The sequence below is a fragment of the Tubulanus polymorphus genome, chromosome 7 (genome assembly GCF_964204645.1).
Source record: "Tubulanus polymorphus chromosome 7, tnTubPoly1.2, whole genome shotgun sequence".
NCBI classification, from domain to species: domain Eukaryota; kingdom Metazoa; phylum Nemertea; class Palaeonemertea; order Tubulaniformes; family Tubulanidae; genus Tubulanus; species Tubulanus polymorphus.
Genome location: NC_134031.1, coordinates 12,726,344 through 12,748,544, shown reverse-complemented (window position 1 = coordinate 12,748,544; position 22,201 = coordinate 12,726,344). Strand labels below are relative to the sequence as shown.

General features: G+C 37.7%; 1 protein-coding gene across 5 annotated transcripts in view; it reads right to left on the bottom strand.

The window, feature by feature from the left end:
• Positions 1-22,201, bottom strand: part of LOC141909362 (alanine--glyoxylate aminotransferase-like) — a 172,198-nt gene that overhangs the window by 86,811 nt on the left and 63,186 nt on the right. For all 5 annotated transcript variants that reach the window (XM_074799807.1, XM_074799810.1, XM_074799806.1 and 2 more), the window contains one exon: positions 4,317-4,430. In XM_074799807.1, the coding sequence (XP_074655908.1) occupies positions 4,317-4,430 (114 nt within the window). The remainder of the gene's footprint in view (positions 1-4,316; positions 4,431-22,201) is intronic.

The window sequence follows — 22,201 nt, the reverse complement described above, 5'->3', positions numbered from 1 at the left end:
CAATTTTTTTTCGAGAGAAAATTTTCTATAATAGGCCTACGGTTTTGTCAATTTGAATCAGCAAATTTAGACGCAACTAACGAGTAAAATCACAACAAGAAAATTAATTTTAAAAAATTATTTGACGCCTGCGAAAAAAAATGTAGAATTTCTGGGATAAGCTAATGTGGAATTGCGAAATTGAAATCAAAGTTTTAAGAAATTTGGGGAATTATGAGATTTGGCGATTGGGTAGATGATACAGGTCTTCGAGTGTAGTAGTGGTTTAATTTGTTTGATTGAAAATTCTCAATAATTGATTCCGAACTTGCGACTGACTTCATTTACTTATGCCTCTAAGCTGGTCTGCAACTTCATTGCCTCCATGGTTGAAGAAAGAGCTCTTCTGATGTCTGCTTCATCATGACTTCGAGCATATCGTGTGGCCTAGGCAGCCGGCCCGGGCCGGGCCATGGGTTTGGCTGTCACTCGATATCCTAGAGTCTTGGGCCTGGGTTAAAGTAGACATTGTCATTTAAAATAACATGTTTATGTTATTCTGTATGAATTACCCGTGTGTCATGTATGTTGTATTTTCTTATTTTAAAATTTGTATTTATTGAATTTGGGAATTTTATCCCGGAATTTCAATGTAATAAGGATCAATAAAGAATTGAATTGAATTGTCACCTAATACACATGCCATCAGAGGACGCGGAGCCGTATATGACAGCTATGCTATTATAAATTGCTAATCTCACGAAACCTGCATACCCCTAATATCAAACATATTTTCTAAAAAATTTGAATATTTGAATTATATGTTTAGACATTTTCATATTGACCGCTTGTAGCCGCTGATGAAATTCACGCCGGCCCTACACACATCGTAGATAGCTTCGTCATTCCACCAGCATCCCGTCAGGGTCTGACTTTTATATCAGACTTCCACATCGTGTATACATCTGCCATTTAACCGAATAATCCGATTTACTTATCATTTCCATTTATGCCTGCCGCTTCTGATATAATCATACATCCTTTACTGTTACAATACATCTTCTAATGATAGTCAATGCAATATAACATTTCGACGTTCAAATATAGGTCATTATATAATGACAGGAAGCCATTCTACATCTATGTCAATAATATTTTGCCAAATAGCTTATATGTGTACACATACACCTTTTGCGTTTTGCACATCGATTTACGGCTGTCGTTTGTAAAATGACGCTGAATGGTTAACATTGTTTAGGTTTCATAATGGTAACGTTTTATAAGGCGTCAAAAATATTGACATAGGCCTGAAAATGTACTTTTTGGCCAAAAGGTAGGCCTCCTGATTTTTGAATCCCCAGAATGTGAAGATGCAGAAATTTAAGACAAATTGGGAGCGGGTACGAAAGTGCATAGGCCTAGTGCCTGATTACGTTGTTATAGCCCTCATAATCATTTTTATTTTTTTAATGGAAGTGGTTATTTAGCCGGATCCGGTTACCGACTTATAAAAGATATTTTACCGGATCCATATATTATATAACAATAAAATCATTTTATTGGGTTTAGGGTTAGGGTTTTGATAGAGTTCGTGTCAAGAGGGTGAGAAGAGGGTCCAGAGCGTTCTGTTTCACAACTAGGATTAGGAATAGGGTTAGGGTAAGGTGAGGCTATTTGTAGTTAAAACATTTGGTTGGTATTCAGCGAGCTCGGTGGTCTGGTGGGAAGACACTAGTAGGCCTGATTTACTGGTCAGGGTTCGAGTCTAGCTCAATCCGCTCTATTTTCTCAAACTCTGTTCTCCACACTTACTTTGAATTTTCTAAGTCGCGCGCCGCTCTGCACATGCGCGGATTAAATCAGCCAATTAGAGACGATATCCTGCAAAATATCCTTCAGAAGTCTGGTCAGGTGACTGGATCCGGCAAAATAACCACTTCCTTCCTTAATTCATCACGTTCTATAAATTTTCAGCCTAGGCTATTGATGATCGAATTGAAATCGGACGACTTATGGGCCGCTATTGCACTTCCGTAGGCCTACCCCCTCCCAAAAATGTTTATTTTAGCAAATTATTGATCAGTGAGGTCCGGGGAATAAAATTCAGTAACTTTAAGCCAAATAAAAAATTACTTTTTTTTGTCAAAATTTTAAGATTTTGGGCCTGTCAGATGAATATTCATGAAATTGAGTGTACAGCACCTTAGGCCTAGGCATATTCTAATTCTATGCTAACGTTCAAAATAATAATCGTTAGGCCTAGAAAGTGCCGGTGCCGCGAATAACGAGTTCTTAATGAAATTCTATGAATTAAGGCCTACCGATCTTGAACGCAAAACGGGCAACAGCAAGTATAAAGAAGTCAAATAGTTTATTGTCATGACAATCAAAAGACCAATGAATAGGAGCCTACGTACCTTTGTCTGACGGTTACTAAGTCACGAAAACGAGAATTGACGAACCACAACTGTCAACTGAACTGGTACGGCGGGTAGCCTTTTTGGCCATTCTATTCTTCTATCCAAATCGTTCGCGACGGAAGACCGAACGGCAACGTTAATATGGCGTGTCTTCTCCGAATGACGGTATTCCCTGACGAGCCAATCAGAGCGCGGATCTCCCACCATTACGTCAGGGAAGGTCGAAAGGCCAGAACAGAACTGAGGTGAAGAGCGGTGATTAGCTGGAAGAGCCCACGTGATCGCCGCAGCAAGCTTCGTGGAGCGTGTTAGAAATTACACGAGCTCCCCCAAACACGAACTGCTCCCCGAAAATAATTCATTTTCAACAAAAATTGCCGATTTAATCGATGATAATTGACTTAAATAAAAATTCCGTTCCCATAGAATTGAAGCCTTATGTTCCACGTACTATGTTACGAAATGACATCTTAGCTATAGGTTCTGGGTTATCTGATTGAGCTCTATTCATGTGCAGGATTTGGAGTTTTCGATCCATTATATAGACCCAAAAATCGATTATATAGACCCAAAAATAAAAATAAAAACCTCCCGCCCTTCCAAGTTTTTTGAAAAAAAGGACGATAAACAACTAATTTTTTTAGTTTATCACTATTAAGTTTATCCATAAACCACTTGCATGGTAGTTCTTGATATCCTATTCAAAATATGTTAAAAAATCAAAAGGAGGTTTATCAAATTTCTGAACTCATTATACCGATTTTGATTGTTTTAAGCCCCACGAAAAATAAATGATGTCTAAATGTTTTATTAAAAGCTTAATGTTTTATTAACATTGTCTGTTTTATCAAAATTGTCACTAGTTCTCAACTTCCATTTAGTGAACATCTCTCTATAGTTAACAGTGAACACATTTTCTGGTGATTGTAGGAAACAAGAGCCCCAAAGGGGCACTATGGCCAGCCAGCCTGTAAGCTTTTCATAAAATAGCAAATGATGATGCATTCTGTGGGTTAAATTTGTCAAAATACACTCCCAGCTGAGAGTCAATACCTAATAATTAATAAAATACAATCGTAGAATACAAAAGTAGCACAGACAGCAACTGGATCTGGCAAGAACAAATACCTCCGATAAATCTTTTCCCTTGGTCTTATTGATTTTAATGCGGAAATGAATTTTCTGAAATTTGCTCAATAAAAAAATTGAATTGGATTTGATATTTTTTGCAGAATAAAATTTGATTGAATTTGTAGTTTGAGGACATGGCTAATTAGCATATCAAGTTCATCTATCCGATTTAAGAAAAAGCTATTTTTCCAGACTTTGTACAATGGTCAATGATATTTTCTGTAGTGCTAATAAAAATATTCCTCCCAAAAACCAAATCAACTAAAGCTTTCACAGAAATCGATCTTGAAATACAATTTTAGATCTAAAAATAAAACCAGGAAGTAAAACGGTAGACGATACCGCGGGTTCACGAGAACACCTGCTGATTTCTGCGGCCAAACCAATCATAGAGGAGTCTTTGCTTTCTGATTGGCTTTGCAAAACCAATATTTTTGCAATCAGATATTCGCGAAAAAGCTCATATAAATTTTAACGAGGCCCTCTTTCAAAATTCAGCTACGTAGAAATTGAAGAATGGATAATGCTTTAATGAATGATTTGTATGAATATATGCTCAGTTGCACAGACGAAGAGCCTTTGCTCTGGAAACCATGTCATTTAAATTCACTCTATTTGTATAGTAATAGGCTCAGCCCATGGCTGGCCTAAAAATGGAACATGAATAATGATAATAGTCCAGCGTTATACAAGAAGGTTTTCTGTGAATTGGCTGAAAACTCCCAATATAACCCTACCAATAAGAACTATTTCTCTTCTGTTAAAATCAAGTATATCTTTCCTTACCACAACGATCAACCATATCAGCAAATCTCTCTCCCCATATACCATTTGTAGCCACCAAGATAACATCGCCAGGCTCAACAAGATTGCAACAAGCAGCTTCCATACCAGCATGACCTAGAGAGACAAACAACACGTCAATGTTCAAACAGGGTTCATAGCCTCCAGGCCCAACTTAATTCAAGTACTTTCAAGGACCTATTTCAACAAAATTCAAGCACTATTTTCTGAAAAAAAACCATATTAACACTAGTATTTAAGGCAAATTTATTGCCATGAAAATTCCTTTATTGCAGAAATTTAAAAGAAGTATAAACAAAGTCATCATAAAAAATCATCCACGCGTAGCAGAGCACTTTATAACTTTGGAATCTTTCAGTTTTTTTTAAGAAAGATTTACTACATGTATCACATTATATGATAGATAGTGATTGTTAGCTAACTTTAAAACAAGAGGTCTGTAGGCCTTTCAACGGAACTAGATGTAGACCTCGCCATCAAGAAGCCATACTATCAAAAGTAACAAGAGGCCCATGGGCCTTGAAGCATTGGTAGATTATACTGTGATAAGTGATTATAATGTTTTACATCTGCCGGCAAATGTTCTATGACGATGTAGATTGGGAGGACCACACTTAAAGGTCAATTTGTCTAGTACGATTTTTAATCATGCTGAAAATGAATGTCTTCTGCTGAACGATTTAGCCTACGCTATATGTACTGTTAAACCTCATTAATGCGATTCTGTTAAAAAGACGAAACTAGTTTATTCTGATGTTTTCCATCAAGTCCCAGCCAAGATATTTTTATCAATCAAGATTTGGATACAAAAACCCATTTTTTCCCATAAACTGTTAAGCCCTACAATAAACTGCCAGTCAACTGATTGATGATACACCATGGTTGTTCTTGGTGTACTTAACAATGATATTTTCCTCCATTAAACAACTCTGGTAAAATTGAATGAAATGATCTATCTTTAGATAATAATAAAAACGCAACTATCACAATCTTCATGATGATAATGAGTTAATTTACAAGTTCAAATGTTTCGATCGATTTCGACTCATCTCTTCGAGACCTTTCAAGAAATGACATGAAAAGATACAAACTATGCATAGTACACTGTTACTAATTACAGAGAATATCATGCAGGCGTGAAGTGGCCTAGTTTACAAAGTACAAATGCATTATAAACATATCAAAATACGTTCAGTAAAAATGAGACACCATGTGTGGAAAGTTGTTTGTTAAAGGGTAACTGACACTTTTTTAAAGATTTTCTACTTTTTACACTAAACGATATATTAAAGTACTAGCTAAATACCCGTCCAATGGACGGTTTTGTCGTTGAGCGCATGAGTGTATTGGTCGTGAGCACACCACCTCGGCGCATAAATCCAGCATCCTGCATTTTGCTTATGAAATACATTCATTTTAATCGGCCAGGAAATGAATCTAAATACTTCAAATGTTCAGAGTTCTTGGAACCAACCCCACACATGCTCCCCTACCCCGTCTGACCTGTCTGTGGGACAAAACCATTTGTTCAAATAACTAACCGTAAATTCCCGGCCCCAGCAGTTTTTAGGCCCCTCTTTCTTGTTCGAGCACTTACTATATTGACCATACCACCCGTACGTTCATTTAAAAAGCCCCTCCATTCAACCAACGAATTGCATGATATCATGCTTAACTTGTGGGACTGCCATTCATTGAAAAAATACCAACGTAGTTGCTCGACGATGATATTAGGATTCTGTATTTTGTATCACTGTTTGACATCATTTTTTTTATATCTCTCGTATATACAATACATTTTGCAAGAGAGCGTTAGAAAAGTACTACATTTTTCTTTGACCCCCTTCCCCGTACAAAGTTACTACCGGTACATTATTTGTTACCCCTCCCCAAAAACCGTATGTACTATTTGAACGCTCTTTTATAAAATCTACCACACCAACGCACGCATCCGCAGCCCCCAGAGCCATTCCGAGAGACTGCGCTTGGGCCTCCCTATTTGCCAGTAACCTGTCTGTGGTATGGAACCATTCTGAAAAACTACGCAATGGGCCTGTCCTCCTCTAAGAACCATTCTGAGACGCTGCATATGGGTGGGCAACACGGTCAGAACATATCGCTTAAAATTCCAATCATATTAATTTTGATCGAAAGATTACGTGAATGAATGTCTCAACAAATGTTTTAAACACCCGAAATTCACAACTGAGGCACAAATCAGTGTTGAGAGAACCGTGTCATCATAGATTAGCGAGCGAGCTAGATGGTACCCTGCCCCGCGATTCGTGTAATCGACGTTACTGGCGCGCCATCTGGCGTTGGTAATGTAGAGTTACTATTCGTCTACACTGCTTGACATAACATGGGCGCATGTCATCTCGAGGAAGGTATCGCTCGGCAATAAACTGCTCCAACTCCGCAAAGGAGAGTGAGAAATCCTTCCACAAGTTCCCTGTGAAGGATCCAGACCGGTAAGATTAATGATTATTCTTTATAATGCAATTAAAATGGACTGATTGCGACTGTGTTATGACCGAGAGAGTCTGCAATATTCTCTAAAATCTTGTTGACCAACCTTTCATTTGCCAGAGGCCTTGGGGTTATAAATTCCTATGCCTAGCTAATATCATGTCACAGCTAGAATAACCAATCCTAGCCTATGCCTGTTTTTGATTAAACATCATCTGAAATAGGCCTAATGCTGCTATATGACATCTCTATTTCTCATTGACTTGAAAAATGCATCATCAATACGAGAAGATTGGATTTTGACAGATCCAAAATTGGCCAGTACATCCTATGTGATGATCATTTTGAAGCAGGTCAATTTATGTGTCCAGCAGAGAAAGGTTCCTCGAAGAAGAATAAAAGACTGATGCCAAATGCCGTACCAAACATATTTGACATTCCAAATCCTCCAAAGCAACTTGCAATAAAAAGAAAACTGCCAACCACTAGGCTTCAGCCAGATAAAAAAAGGAAAGGTGAGTGTACTGTCCAGAAATACTTTGTTTGTGGAAATAATTTCTTTTTTTTTGGTAATTGTAACAATTATTTTCAGAAATTGTGTGGGATTTGTTTAAGTAAGTTTTGTAATCTAAATTTACTCTGTCTCTGGTATCTAATGATTTTGTTAATCTGCACACTTTCCTGATATATTGCACTATTGATAACATCATATATATTGCTTGGTATCAGAAATAGATAAACAGATATGTATTTTTGTTGGTATATATGCACTGCATTTAGTATAAAGATTGGTGGTGGAAAAGACTAACTGTAGCTATGTAGATTTAGCTTAGCATGTACTTTGTAGTGTAGACTATTGTATAGATATTTAATGACTTAAAAGGTAGGAGCAGTTGTCACAACATGTTTAGATTGTAAAAAAAACAATAATAAGAAGATTGATTATATTTTCAGTTGATCAACCAAGCATGTCACCAACAGGTGATCCACCTATAGAAACGTCATCAACTCAAAAGACAGAGGACACACCAAGAAAAGTGACACTCAAAAAGAGACTCAACAAACAGAGGGTCACGAATACGAGACTTAGAAAGGCATTGGATATTGCTAAAAAGACTGTATCAATGAAAGCATTGATAGAGAAAATCTCAAAAATGATTTCTGGTCCTGGGAGGACACTTGTTGTCTCATTACTTGAAAATGCTTGTAAGACAAACACTGGAAGATGTTGGAATGATGAGGCTAAGATTACTTGCCTTTCTATATATTATCAAAGTAGAAAGGCATATAATTATTTACGTAAAATCCTATGTCTCCCAAGTGTTAAAACACTAAAGATGCCATTGCAGAAAATTGATGTCAGCCCAGGATTTTCTCCAGACGTGGTAGAAATGCTGAAACATAAAATCCAAGATTTTTCTGAATTGGATAAGTATTGTATTGTATGCCTTGATGAGATGACATTCAAAGCAAACCTTACATATGAGGCCAAATATGACAAGATCTTCGGTTGTGTAGACCATGGGCAGCTTGGCCAACCCAAGGATCCTGGAAATGAAGCTCTTGTTTTTATGGCCAGGGGCATATTTACAAATTGGAAGCAGCCAATAGGATATGTCATATCACATGATGCTACAAAACCACAGGTCCTACATAGGCTACTCATAGAATGTCTAGATATCTTGTCGGATTTAGGCTTCTATGTAAAGGTTGTCATTAGTGATCAGGGGTCACCCAACCAGGCTCTGTTTCACAACATATTGAGGATTTCAGCTGAGAAACCATATTTCGAGCACAAGAGCAAAAAGTACTATGTGATGTATGACCCCCCTCATTTGCTCAAGTGTCTAAGAAATAATCTACAGAAATATGATTTTGATTGTGGAGGCAAAATGGTTTCTTGGAAGTATATCAGAATGTTGTATGAGATAGAATCTTCGAAGTCACTTGGTTTGAGAATGGCACCAAAGTTAACCAAACAGCACATAGATTTGCCTACATTTTCAAAAATGAAAGTTAAAGAGCTGCTCAGGTTTTCAGTCACAGTGTTTCATCTGCTCTACTCACATACATCTTCTCTGGTGATATACCAGCTGCGGCAACAGACACAGCCCAATTCCTCAGCCAAGTTGACAAATTATTTGATTGGTTCAACAGTAACCAAATGAAGAATAGCAAGCTTTTTAAGAGACCCATAAGAAAGGGTAGCTTTCATTTCGATTTCCTCTCAACTCGATTTCCTCTCTCAAAGATCTATTCTCAAAGTTGAAAGTAGTTGGTGCCAGATGTCCTATTCCCTGCTTAAATGGCTGGCAGGTTTCAATTTCTGCTTTGTTTGGGCTTTGGGATGACCTACAAAAATATCCACCAAATTGTCAACCCATCTATTGCTTGTTGACAAGACGTCTCAATCAGGATTGCCTTGAGAATCTATTTAGCGTCATCAGGCAACGTGGAGGATTCCGAGATAATCCAGGGGCTAAACACTTTCGAGATACCTTCAAGCAAGTTATTATCAATGCCATGCTGAGCTCTCCTAAAGGAGCTAACTGTCAACCAGATGTTGATACTTTTGTTCTAAATATTGGAAGTCTCTCAGGTCCATCAGTCAATTGTACTGATAAGCTTAAGCCACCAACTGCCAATTCCTTGCTTGACAGTCAATTGAAAGATTTAGCCCCAAGTTGTCAATCATTACCACAACAGAATGCCTCGGTATATGTAACAGGATATATGAGGCGTTTTTACGAGCATCCGATTTTTGCGATCGATTTCGTGAACGATTTGCTCCGATCGTACGATCGAATCGAACGTTCGTAAAATGACGATGGATTTGGCTAATCACATGACATAAATATGGCGACGTTGAGGAAAAAAATGTATGGTTTTGAACTACCCGGTGCCGCCATCTTGGAAATCAAATCGCCAAATCGCTCGCCGAGCGAGTTGGTCGATTTCAAAAATCGATCGGAAAATCGTGTTCGTAAAAACGCCGATCGTGAAATCGATCGCAAAAATCGGTGCTCATAAATGCATTCCTACGATCGATCGCAAAAATCGGATGCTCGTAAAAACGCCTACGTGTAGAAAGCTACTGGCCACTTACAAGTGTGACTCCTGTCAATCAGCAATTATCTGTTAAGATGCCAAGTTGACTGATAGTGATCAACTATTGACATACAACGAAGGATACTCTCATATCCCAGGAGACTTTGGTGGCCTCCTTATGCCAACCAAGAATATGATCACATTTCTGTCAACTTGCGAAGATGTTTTTACATCTCAATTTCTAGGGATACTTCACATGAACAAAGTTTCCCAGGGACTGTGTACTGCCATCAAAAATAAGGCTGATCTCTCTTGGATCAATCCTACATGCCATAGATACTTAGAGATTGTAATGTTGAAATACATACAAATGAGAATACATTATGCATTAAAATTTTTCAACCGTGTGATGAGCAATAAACCCAGAAAGAAACAGAACCATAAGATGCTGAAGCTGCTCCATATCTAGCCTAATACCGGTACCCTATTTTATATGTCTCAATGGCAAAGATTGACATTTGTTAAATGCTCATTTCAAAGCTTGTGCCTACTCAAGATAAAGCAATCTACAATTAGGGTCTCACTGCAAAAATACCCAAGGTACCTTTAGCCTATTTAAATGTACTAGGTCACTCATTTTCAAAATATCTATATTTACAAATATTTTGTATAGAAATAATTAAAAGTTTAGGCTACAAATGTAATTCCTACGAGACCTTGCCAAAATTTTATTTTCAGATATTTCAGACAATTGTCTGCCTATTACATTTTGTGAAATGGAAATCAATTGAATTCTTATGGAAAAGCGCCCTAAATCACAGTTTAGAAATTCTTATGGAAAAGCGCCCTAAATCACAGTTTAGAAATCATCTTGTATTCTCTACTCTGTGAACAGTAGTTGTACATCATTGTCACCAGATGGCAGCACTGCAGGCGTGATTACACTTCAAAGCACAGCAGTGTACCATCTAGCTCGCTCGGCAAACCAAGGGTGTCATGTACTGTTCTGATGCTGCGTTGTGTATCTTAAAGGTCGTTCAGGTCAGTAAATTACTATAGTATTACTACAGAAGTATAGTACGGTACTTTACTGTTAGATGGCGAACACATCTTTTTTAACCGAATTTCAGCTCGGGCCTGCAATGAATATTGTGACTCCCTCGGACCACCAATCTGTTTAAAACATGTAACTTGATGACAGGAAAAACTGGTATTAAGCATCAATAAAAGGACGTTTCAATACATGCATTAATTTCCCTATAATGCGTCGCAATAAATACCATCCGTTCTGCTTAATAGTATAGATACTATAAGGCTAGGTGATTTCATAATTGGAAAAGTCTTTTCAATCTACTCCGAATTGATGATTTTGATGTTCGCGCACCTGTTCAGTGTATACATTGCTTATGCTGAACGCGCGGTACTGTGTCTATTAATAGAACTACGTCACTAAAGTGATGGCTCGGAAATGATGTCTATAGAAATTAATAGGAAATAAGCTACAAGAGCAATTCAACTTAATTTTATACCTATTTGGCATTCGAATTGAGACAAAATGCCTCTTGATTTTGAAAGTCTACATATTAATGATTATAATTAGCTGTTGAATGGACCATATCCGTTCAAACTAAGCGCAAAAATAGGATTTGAATAGCAATCCATGGCATTTTCTAGTAGACAGCAAGGAACACGGATGTTTAAATCATCGTTTTGTATTATCATCTAGATAATAGATCATGGTTAGATCTAAGAATATTTTGAATTATGAACTGATGAAACTTAACAGAATTAGCCGCAAGAACAATTTCAATTCTTTTCTTGAAATATACCCCCTATTGGTAGCGGCTTTGGTCACAAAATTAGAATATTTCCTCATCCATCCTATTTTAAAACATGGAAATAATGTTTGTGAAAGATTTGTGATGTAATCTATCAAAACTCTTCTGCAGCGTGAAACTTTAATCGAAAAACATTATTCCTTTGAATATTTGTTGTAAAGGCTGTAGAAATTTATGAAAGTTTCTGTAGAGTTTTGAAGTGTTAGTTTTCAAACTACTTATTCTTAAGTCTTAAATGACTATGAAAAAATAGTAAACGAATATGAATCTATTTATTCTTTAGCGAGATCGAAATCTGTGATCGGTTATAAGACACTGTGTAGTATGCTTGTGGTGCTGAACTATAGGTGAACTATGGAGCAGCAGTAACAGTGCTGAGAGCTTAGCATAGTGTACTTTAATAGCTTCATAGCAGCGGATTGAAATCTGCATCTTCAATTTGATCGATTTAGCCTATTCAAATTACTCATTGGTTCTTTGAAATAGGTTTATGAAATAGACAATAGATCCTTTTACCTCCTTGTCCAGTTTCAAAGCTGTAAAGCAATCTGGCATTGAGATATAACAGAAAATACACGCAGTTTCCTCAAAATTCAACGCATTTCTATAGACGCTATTTCTCAGCTCTGCCTGTAATGACGTTGCAGCGCGCACCTGCTGATTAAGCCGACGCTGAACTGTAAGCGATGTAAACAACGAAATGAGGTCAAAAATCTTGTTACAAAATCACAAATTGCGCGTAAACTAAACATTTTGGAACACAACGGTTGAAGATGAGTGTATAGATCCATAGAATACATCATATTTTGAAATTTAAAAAAAAGTGTCAGTTACCCTTTAATACATGGTCTTTTAGATTTCATATATAATGCCTCTTTGATGGTGATTTCAAAGTAATTTTTTCCAGAATCAATGATTGAAAAGTTGGTTTTTGATGAAAAATTAGATGCACAATTTTTACATGATGTTAAATGTTCCTTAATTGCTGAAGGCGAAGTTCCATGCTCCTTTAAGCCTAGCGCACATCGACACTGCGATTGGAGACAACTAGTTGCTACCGAACGATTACCCCGTGCACATCGAAATCTAGTTACAACCGGTCAGTTGCAGCAACTGCATGGCGCGTGTCGATCGTCGAGATTCAGAGCGCGCACATCGACGGATATGACTGCGATTGAGTACAACCAGTTGCTCAAAAGTAGAACATGGGCAACTGGCTGGAACTGGAGATAGATCGACGCTTACCAATCGTAAGCTCGCTCACATCGACACGTTCAAGCAACTGATCGTATCCAGCCAGTTCCTCTCATGCACCAAAAACTGCCTTGCAACTAGTTGTCTCCAATAGCACTGTCGATGTGCTCTAGGCTTCACACTTGTGGCCAAATGTCGCATTGTTTTACCAGTGTATGTGTTATTTGCATCACGCAAACATTTGAATTGATAAATTACATTGGCCAACAAGGGTGAAGGAGTATGGGACTTGAGCGAAAAGTAGTTCCTAATTTTGAAAGAAGTAAAGACAATACGAATATCCACGTTGTAATATTGTTTGAATAGAGTCTTGAGTTTTCTGCTAAATATAATCGAAGGGAGACCTATGTAAGGAACGAAAAAAAGTGTTTCAACCTTATCCTCCAACCATACTTTCTGGAGTATCATCTTTACATTTGTTATTCAAAAATCTTCTCAGACACGAATTAAACAAATCTTGTGGGTAGCCATTTTTGTGGAAAACGTTTTTGAGGAAATCAATTTCTTGTGAAAAAACAAGCCAACTACTGCTAATGGTATATGCTCTATGGAACAGACATTGGATTAAGCCAAATTTCCATTTTTGAGGACACAAAGCTGAAAAGTTTAGAATCAAGCTAGTGTAAGTTGATTTTCTAAATACATGAGAAGTGAAGGCACCATCGTGGGAGCAAAATATACGTATCTAGAAATGGAAGTGTAGATGGTCCTATTTCTGAAGTAAATTTACGATTTGTGTGTAGTGCATTTAGTTTCTCCAGGAAAGATGCATGTATTGAATCACATCTGAATACACAGAAAATACCGAGTATTTGTAATCAGACATGATTCAATAAATTATAAAATAAACTTCTACAACATTTGTGTAGAAAGAAAAAAAACAGAAGTCCAAAATAAGAGTACACAATATAATTCAAATGCAATACCTTTTCAACATTTAATACTCGTTTCATAATCTTTGTGCCATTCAGGTTTAATATGTACCCGAGCAGAGCGTCGCAGCTCTATGCTCAGATCAGGCTGTGCGGACTCGGACTTGGACTCTGACAGACTCAAAAGAGGGTTGTGAATTGAATATTGGATATTCAACTACGGTTGGTACTGGTACATCATTGACAGAGATAACATTATCATTGAATTTCTTCACATGACCAGTAGACCTCCAGTAGACTTCAAGCGACCTACTGTCTGTCCGTAATTTCGTTAATAAACGGTTTATCTCGTTATAATAAGTAATCATAATTCGAACAAAATAATCTTCTCATTCGAACACCAAGGTATAATCTGAACCTGGGTTTTCTTTGTATCCAATATCCATATCATGCCTTTCAGGTAGAAGCCCAACTTTCTGACCATGAACAGAGCACTGCTTGTTTAGATCGTTTTGGAAATATACTCTGTCCGTTACATTTTTGATTACTCTGTATATCATCTATCAGGATAGTGAAAAGAAGACGACTTTGAATACTACCTTGTGTGACTTCACTCGTTAGACCGATTTATTCCAAGATGAGTTCCTTTGATTTCAGCCACCTGTTTTGGTTCAGAGAAATCTGCTGAGCCATTTAAACGACCCATCATTGATACCGTTTCCGAATAGCTTGTTAAGTAATCGCTGATGTTGTACCTTATCAAATGCTTTTTCGAAATCCATAAATACTAATAGGCCTAACAGTCGATTTTCCAGAGTCAAATGACTATCTGGTCCAGTCATCCATGGTTTCAAATTAGGCCTAATTGACTGTTTAGCGACCGTCCTTTTATAAAACCGTGTTGACGGTTGAACAGGATCCTAAATTCCCTTCATTTTCATGGCATGGTTTGGCAGCATCAACGTACACGCGATCGTGGTCGACACAGTATCCAGACAAGATCAAGAATACGAACAAGGATGTGCAGAAACCCGTTATTGAGCTATAAAATAGACCACTTGCGCGGATATTGTGCGACGAGCATTTTATGATGCTCGGAACTTGCGCGGGATGTTGGCGCGGTCGACAACAGACCAACCGGTATTAGTAAACCGCGCAAATTACCGTGCTCCGAACTTGCGTGGGATGTTGGCGCGATAGGTCAACTGGTATTAGTAAACCGCCCGAATTACCGTGCTCGGAATTTGCGCGGGATGTTGGCGCGGTAGGCCAACCGGTATTAGTAAACCGCGCGAATTACCGTGCGCGGGATGTTGGCGCGGTTTGAGTCGACGATCTACGGAGAGAGCCTATGGAGAGAGCTTCGTCGCGTCAGTGGTTGTGTGTTAAATGATCGCCCGAATATTTCTCCCGGGTTTATATAGGTATATAGAACTGCGCGAATTGCCGGATTTACTTCGCACGCGCGGCCGAGCAAACTATACAGTGAGCAGATTTGGCGCGGGCAATCCTTTTTTCCAGGGAATTCAAAAATCGACAACTGAATTTTTCCTCAAATGTCCAAGACATATATAGACAATATAGTCTAATGAATGGACGGTACCGTGTGATCCGGCTGCTATCTTGTAGCCTGCATCTGCCGCAGTAAAAGAAAGTATTGATTGACCTTTTAACGCAAGGAGATGTGGGCCTACTGCTCATGCATAGTAGATCAGTATATTTCAGACGATGCCTACAGCCCTTACGTCATCAAGGCGCATCTTTTAAAAAATTGAAGATTATATCAGCAGAGTCCGGTAATAATATGTGTATTAGAAACAAATAAATTTGCAATAAACGCATTCTCTAGTATCCGCAAACCGCGGAATCTGCTGTGGCAAGTGAGTACCGCCTATACCGTCTATAAGCGCCCTCTGACGGCAGCTGTACCGGAACTCTGTTAACACATGTCACTTGGTAACTTTATCTATTGCCTAAAATCTATTCCACTGTATTCTGCGTTATTATTTTAACGATTATGCACATATTTTCACGGTCTGATGGTGTGTTGCATACACCAAAACGTAGAAAAAGAAATCGTGAAGACAATGATGTACTGAAAACGCCACAAAAAAGGGTACATATCAGTAATATCGTTAGTAATAATAATAATGATCAAGATAAATTTCCGCTAGTTCAGCAACCATGTCAACAAGAAGATGATACACCGTCTGTTGTCAATGTTTTACCTCCTAAACCACGACCACGAGCAAGTCTTATAGTACAAAAGCAGAATAATTCTCCAGCATGTCTATTGTGAGTTTTTTTTAAACAATTTTTAACGAAGTGGATATTTAACGGTATACGGCAAAGTGTTTACTTCCGCTATTTTACCATACATTATTACTATATACAATAGTATTAATTAATAAAAAGTAACAATAAAATCATTATAGCGACGATGTACGATAAAAGAGAGGAAATAAGTACGTAGCCGTATACGGTAAAATATCCACTGCGATTTTTTAATCCGTATTATTGAAATCTTGGTAGAAAAAAATTAGATTTACATGCATATTTTTTCTTTGCAGGTCTTCATCATTTTTCAATGTCAAAGTTCCAGATGAGAGATACACATATATGTTAAAACTTAGGAGAAGTGATGAACATTGGAAAATATCCGATACTACATATGTTGTGAAAGATGAAAAATCGACATCACATTTTGTTGTTCAGGAAAATATGAAGTTCGTTAAAGACAATCAGATAAAGTACCTCTTAACGTGCAACTGTCAATCCGGTTTAAGTCAATTGACAAAATTAAAAGCCATCAATGATGTACTTCAAAGTGAATCATTTGGAGACTTTTCAGATAGAGAAGAGAAATATTACTGTATACATTAGTATTCAGTTAAATTACTGTATTCCAAATCAGTAAATAACTTTAACAGTGTATGTGCTTCGTTAAACCTATCTCCAGTGTCTGTGTTCAGTACTAACCCGTTGTTAGTACTTATCTGTCTCGATAATGTGTTGAGCATAGTGAAGTGGAATAAACGATTAAAAGTTTTAAGTTGTGAATCGTGTGTATATAATCACAACTGTTCGCATATTAATCATTATAAGGAGTGGTGTGAAAAAGAAGAAATTGCTGTGTACGATAATTTGGATGATATAGACAAACCGACCAAAACAAGTGATGCGCGGAACAGTTACATATCTTCAAACCCCATTCCGTATCCGTTAACTGTAACGCAACAGAATTTACTACAAAGACAAAATAGAGGACAACCATTGCCACGTTTTCTCCTTCCTAACACTACGTTTCAGTGCAAACATAGCAATCTTTCGGACACTAGAGATCCAGTTGAAATGGGTTGGTTGGCAAGCAAACAGGTTAGGATTCACAATGAAAATGGTACATTTAGTGATACATACTGCGACAGTCAACTTGAAGAAATTAAAGGTGTGTTTGATAATTTTTTCATTAGTGCGATCAAATTCTAATTTTAATCTTATATAAATTGACACATTTTATTTTGAATTTCAGCATATTACAGACCAGCGAAAGGTGACTGTGAATGTAAACTGTTAGTCGATGGCTCAGAACATCTACTCGTGAACTTAAATAATACAGATTTTATTGACTATCGGGTTCTATTCAAGTACATGTTTCTAATGGTTGAAGGTCGTAATCCACTATCAACATTTCACAGGTAAAGTATAGTACAATATTCCATTTATTACTATAAAGGATCAGTAATGAAAATAGAAAATTATTGAGCTGAGATCAAACGGATAATTGGAGTACAAATAGGAAAGTAGGAAAATATTATGTAATATCGATCATTGAATTGTTTGGCTTGGTTCGCGCATGTGGCAATTATATACGTCTTTTTCTACTAGAGAATCATTTTAGACATAATTAATTTGCCCGGGCGGGAGTGTCGATAATTTCTCACGACTCTCGTTCTCACACTACCACTACGTTTTACAAGGTAATTTGGACCACATGTGCGACCCAGCAACACGCCTGACTGTATATAGTGCAAAATAAATAGCAGTTGTAGTATGGAATTCTCAGAGTTCGGGTTGAGTCTATTCGTCTCTCTCACTCACCGCTACATCTCCAGGCCTCGGACCCGTAATCTTCCACAAATTGAAGCGTTAAATTGTCAGCAGACATTAATTCCTCTGCCACGTGAATCTGCTCAGCTACTTCGCATTCAGCCTGAAGAGAACTTGTCAGGCCTTTTGAAGGCAAAGTTTTTACTGTCTTATCTGTTAAGCTGTTATCTGTTATCTGATAACACTCTCAACAACTAAACTACATTTAGACACTGAAACTCCAAGCGATAAAAGTCTCATGTAAAGAAGTCGGATAGAATCTGTATAAACGAGTTTGCCGTCGCGGACCTCCTTCACCTACGGATATAAATGGATATACTTTCAAAATTAAAACAGCCTTTTTTACGTGTCAGTCGACGACAGTAAATATAAATGCCATATTTACTTGAGTTGAGACTCTGACTCGGGAACAGAGTTAGACTCCAGCCTTTCCATAATTTCACTCGACTCCAAAGACTTAATACATTCTTTCATCTCTTTAATCATTTGGGCATGCTCCACACACTGACTAAAAGTAATGCTAGAGGTACCTGCAGTCTTCTTGGCGTTTCGTTTCCATTTTGATTTTAATTTTTGCGAATTAGATTTTTCTCGCTGTAATTGGTTGATTTGACTCTTCAGATCATTCATCTCTTGCCTCATTTTTGTCTAACATTCTCGCACATTTAACTCTCTTATTAACATTTCAAACTGAATAGTGTCCATTACGTTTAAATATTTTGTTGTATCGCCGTGTAACTTGCTTGATCCGATTCTTGATTTTAGAGATCTGTTTAAATCACTTTTTCAGAACAACCCTGGCTGATACGGATGATGCAGCGATGGCGGCTAATGAAATCAAAGACGGTGGATTTTGGATGATGCAATCATCTGTCTGAACAGTTTTGGTACATAGACCTATGTCGCCTAACATCCTAACATCCTGGTTGGCAAGAACTTCAGTAGTCGCAACTTCCCTGTTCGGATGTAGATTTGTTGTTGATGATGGACTAGGTGGCTTGTATTCGCGATTCAAATAAATGGTTTGCTTAGTTTTCGAAGTTCTCAATTTAGATGAGTGTTCTTTAATTCGTTTCTACTGGTAGTAAACTGTCAATTGAGATGTATGTTCAGAGGCCGAAATCTCTGGAACCAGTCTTCCTAACAAGTGGAAAAATTCGGATGTACACTTTTGATACTTAAAAAGTTCACAAATAACACCATCGGTAACAAATGCATCATCCGGCAAGGCCTGACCAGAAGAAATCCATGTAGGATCTATACCCAATTTCTCACAAAATGGACCTAGAAATAATTAGAAATAAACCATACAGTCAAGCCCGCTTTATTCGGATCGGTTTTACTCGGATTTCGACGTATCTCAGATGATTTTTTAAAGTCCCTTCAGTTTCTTATTATAATACCTTACAAAAATGTCACTTAATTCGGTTCGTATTATTCGGATTTTCGACTATTCCGGATGAATTTTCAAGTCCCATTTGTCCATATCCTTTGAAATCTTACCACTTTATTCGGATGATAAATTTTGATATCGAACAGAGCACAGCGACAGAGCCGTGCGATGCGACATGATGCAATCCACGCTCAATAGTCATAGTGATGTGCTGCATTACGCATCCCTGCGTTGCAATATACAGTATATGATTAGGCAACAGACTATTAAAATAGGCTAACGGTATTGATTGTTGCGATAGTAGGCCGTAAGCCCAACCCGACAGTCACCGACGTTCATGGGGCTTTGGATGTTCCAAACAGATTTGCACTGGCCAAGTCTACCGACGAGAAACTCGTTGAATGGAGTATTGGTTTTCTCTCGGAAATGTGACAACTTTCTTCAACGGGACGTCCCGAAACGCGCTAAGCAGACATTGCTTTCTGCCTTCTTTGTGAAAAAAGACTGAGACTGTTTATATTACGATGGCGTATGGTTTATTCATGATACAATGTAATAATACATACAATAAAAATTGATATTTTGTTTGGATTTAAAGTGCCAAACTCATTGTTGTCTTTTTCAATGGTAGAGGCATGGTAAATTGCTACACAAAAGGCTATCTATTTAATTCGGATTTCACATAACTCGGACGAATTTTAGCGGTCCCGAGTGATCCGAATAAAGCGGGTTTGACTGTAATTAAAAAAAGGGAAATGCTCACAAAAATCTGGGAGATGGACAATGGAAGATGTGATGGCTTGGGATTAGTTTTAATTTGTGTGATATTTGATAGTCTGAATCTGGAAAAAAATAATGAAAAAAGCCTAAAAGGCATAATATATTTTCAATAAGGCCTAATACAATATTTTGACTAATGAATAAAAAAAAAAAAAAATGAGAAGAAAGAAATGTGTTGACTTACATATCTCATAAATAGATACGAGAAGAAATGTCTCATTAGAAATTAGGCCTATCAACTTTACGCGTAGGCCTGATAGCCTATTGAAGCAGTACCAGTACATGGATTGTTTAGGCCTAATTGCTGTCATAACATAAATATCATGCGGTTTTGTTGCAGGGAGGAGATTTTCTCGATGTAATAGCCACAAGAGCTATCGCGCATGCGCGAATAATGTTGATTCACGCAGCGCTTCATCGCAAATGAACTACGCTAGCCGCTGTTCCGTCAATTGACAGTCGTCCCTTCAATAATGAGTCGCTCCCGTTCAACCCCAAATTTATGCTAGAAACCCGTCAATATGTAATCATACCAGTTACCGAATAAAGCTAATAAATATAACTTACCGATTATTGCGATATTAGAACTCTCAGATTGGCTCAAGCTGGCATATTGTTGATTTTCATCATAATCAACCGAGTTCATACCGGCGGCCGCCATTTTGTCGATCGCGGCGCTTGTATGTGAACAAAACAGCAAAATTACAATAGATTCCCGACTTAACCGACCGATATATTTATATTGCCTGATAGATACCATTTATATCCATCAGATTGTGACTGCCACAAGAAGAGATTAGCGCCGAAGCGAGAGGATTAGACCTACCTTTCTGACGACGGTAGAATTTTAAAATTTCTTCCTGCAGACGACTCGAACAAGTACGACGCAAAATCTACAGTGTCCCTGAGAACATTCTGCGTCTACCCATACGCAGTTTTCCCAGGTCGAAGTTCATTTCGCCTTGTCGGTAAACAAACAAAATACCGATGCTGAATTCGTGATATGAAATTGGCGTGCCACCAATTCACACATCCACGCTTTCGCGTCAAAGAAAATCCGCAAAATAAGCAACAAACCCAAAACTGATAGTATGCAAGATATATTTATGTAAAAGGCAAGATTCAGAACATTCTGAACCTGTATTTTTTTGTAAAGTTTTTATGTTTGAGGAGAGATAATTACGATCAAACAAAGACGAAATACGATGAATTCGCCGCTGAATCGCGAGTTTGATTGTTGGACTGAGCTCGGACTGAAAACATCAAAATTTAAACCCGACTCAAACGATATCCATCTACGTATGCGTATTATGTACATGTCTTATTCCCACAGCGCTTCCTAAATACGTGTTTGTGTGTGTGTGTCCTTATATGCACTGATGGAGCTGTGTTCTAGATCTGTAGCAAACACGTAAGCAGTAGTGATTTTTTTATCTCTACTACGAGTCGATTGTTTTGCCGTTGAATTAGGACATTGCTCGACTGAACACAACTGAGGAATTTTTATAGCCTTGTGCCGTATACACAAGTAAAAGCATCATATTTATATATGAATGAGGCATTATTCGACTAGTAACAGGAATACTGCTCAACTGATTAATGTGAAACTTATGTGAGATGTATGTAATACAGGTACCATGAGGGTAGTCTAAGGGACATTTGATTGGGGACCCCTTCCACCCACCAGGGAGTGTTTTACTTTTGAAAATTCTGACATAGAAAAAGGTACTGTGTGAGAAAACTTTTGACTGAGTTTTCAGCTTCAGGCGAGCACGAAAGTTGTCCATGACAGCCCGGAGGTTAAATAAATTGCCCATGGGCAAAGTGAGGTTTACCTTGAAAGCTAGAGGTTGTTTGGAATAAGGGCATTGCTTGAAAAATCTTTTTAATTCGTGACTTCAATGTTCAACAAGTTTATATTGTATTTTATCTTTCTTAAATAATCATTTTTTAGTCAAACAAGACCAAAGATATACATTTGGTTACGGTCCACGTCCAAAAGTTTGTAGGGTACACACGAAGGCGCGGCAGGGAAACTATTTTATATTTTCAAAAAAATATGTTTCACAATATGAAAAAAATATTCAAATAAGGCCATCCCAAAAT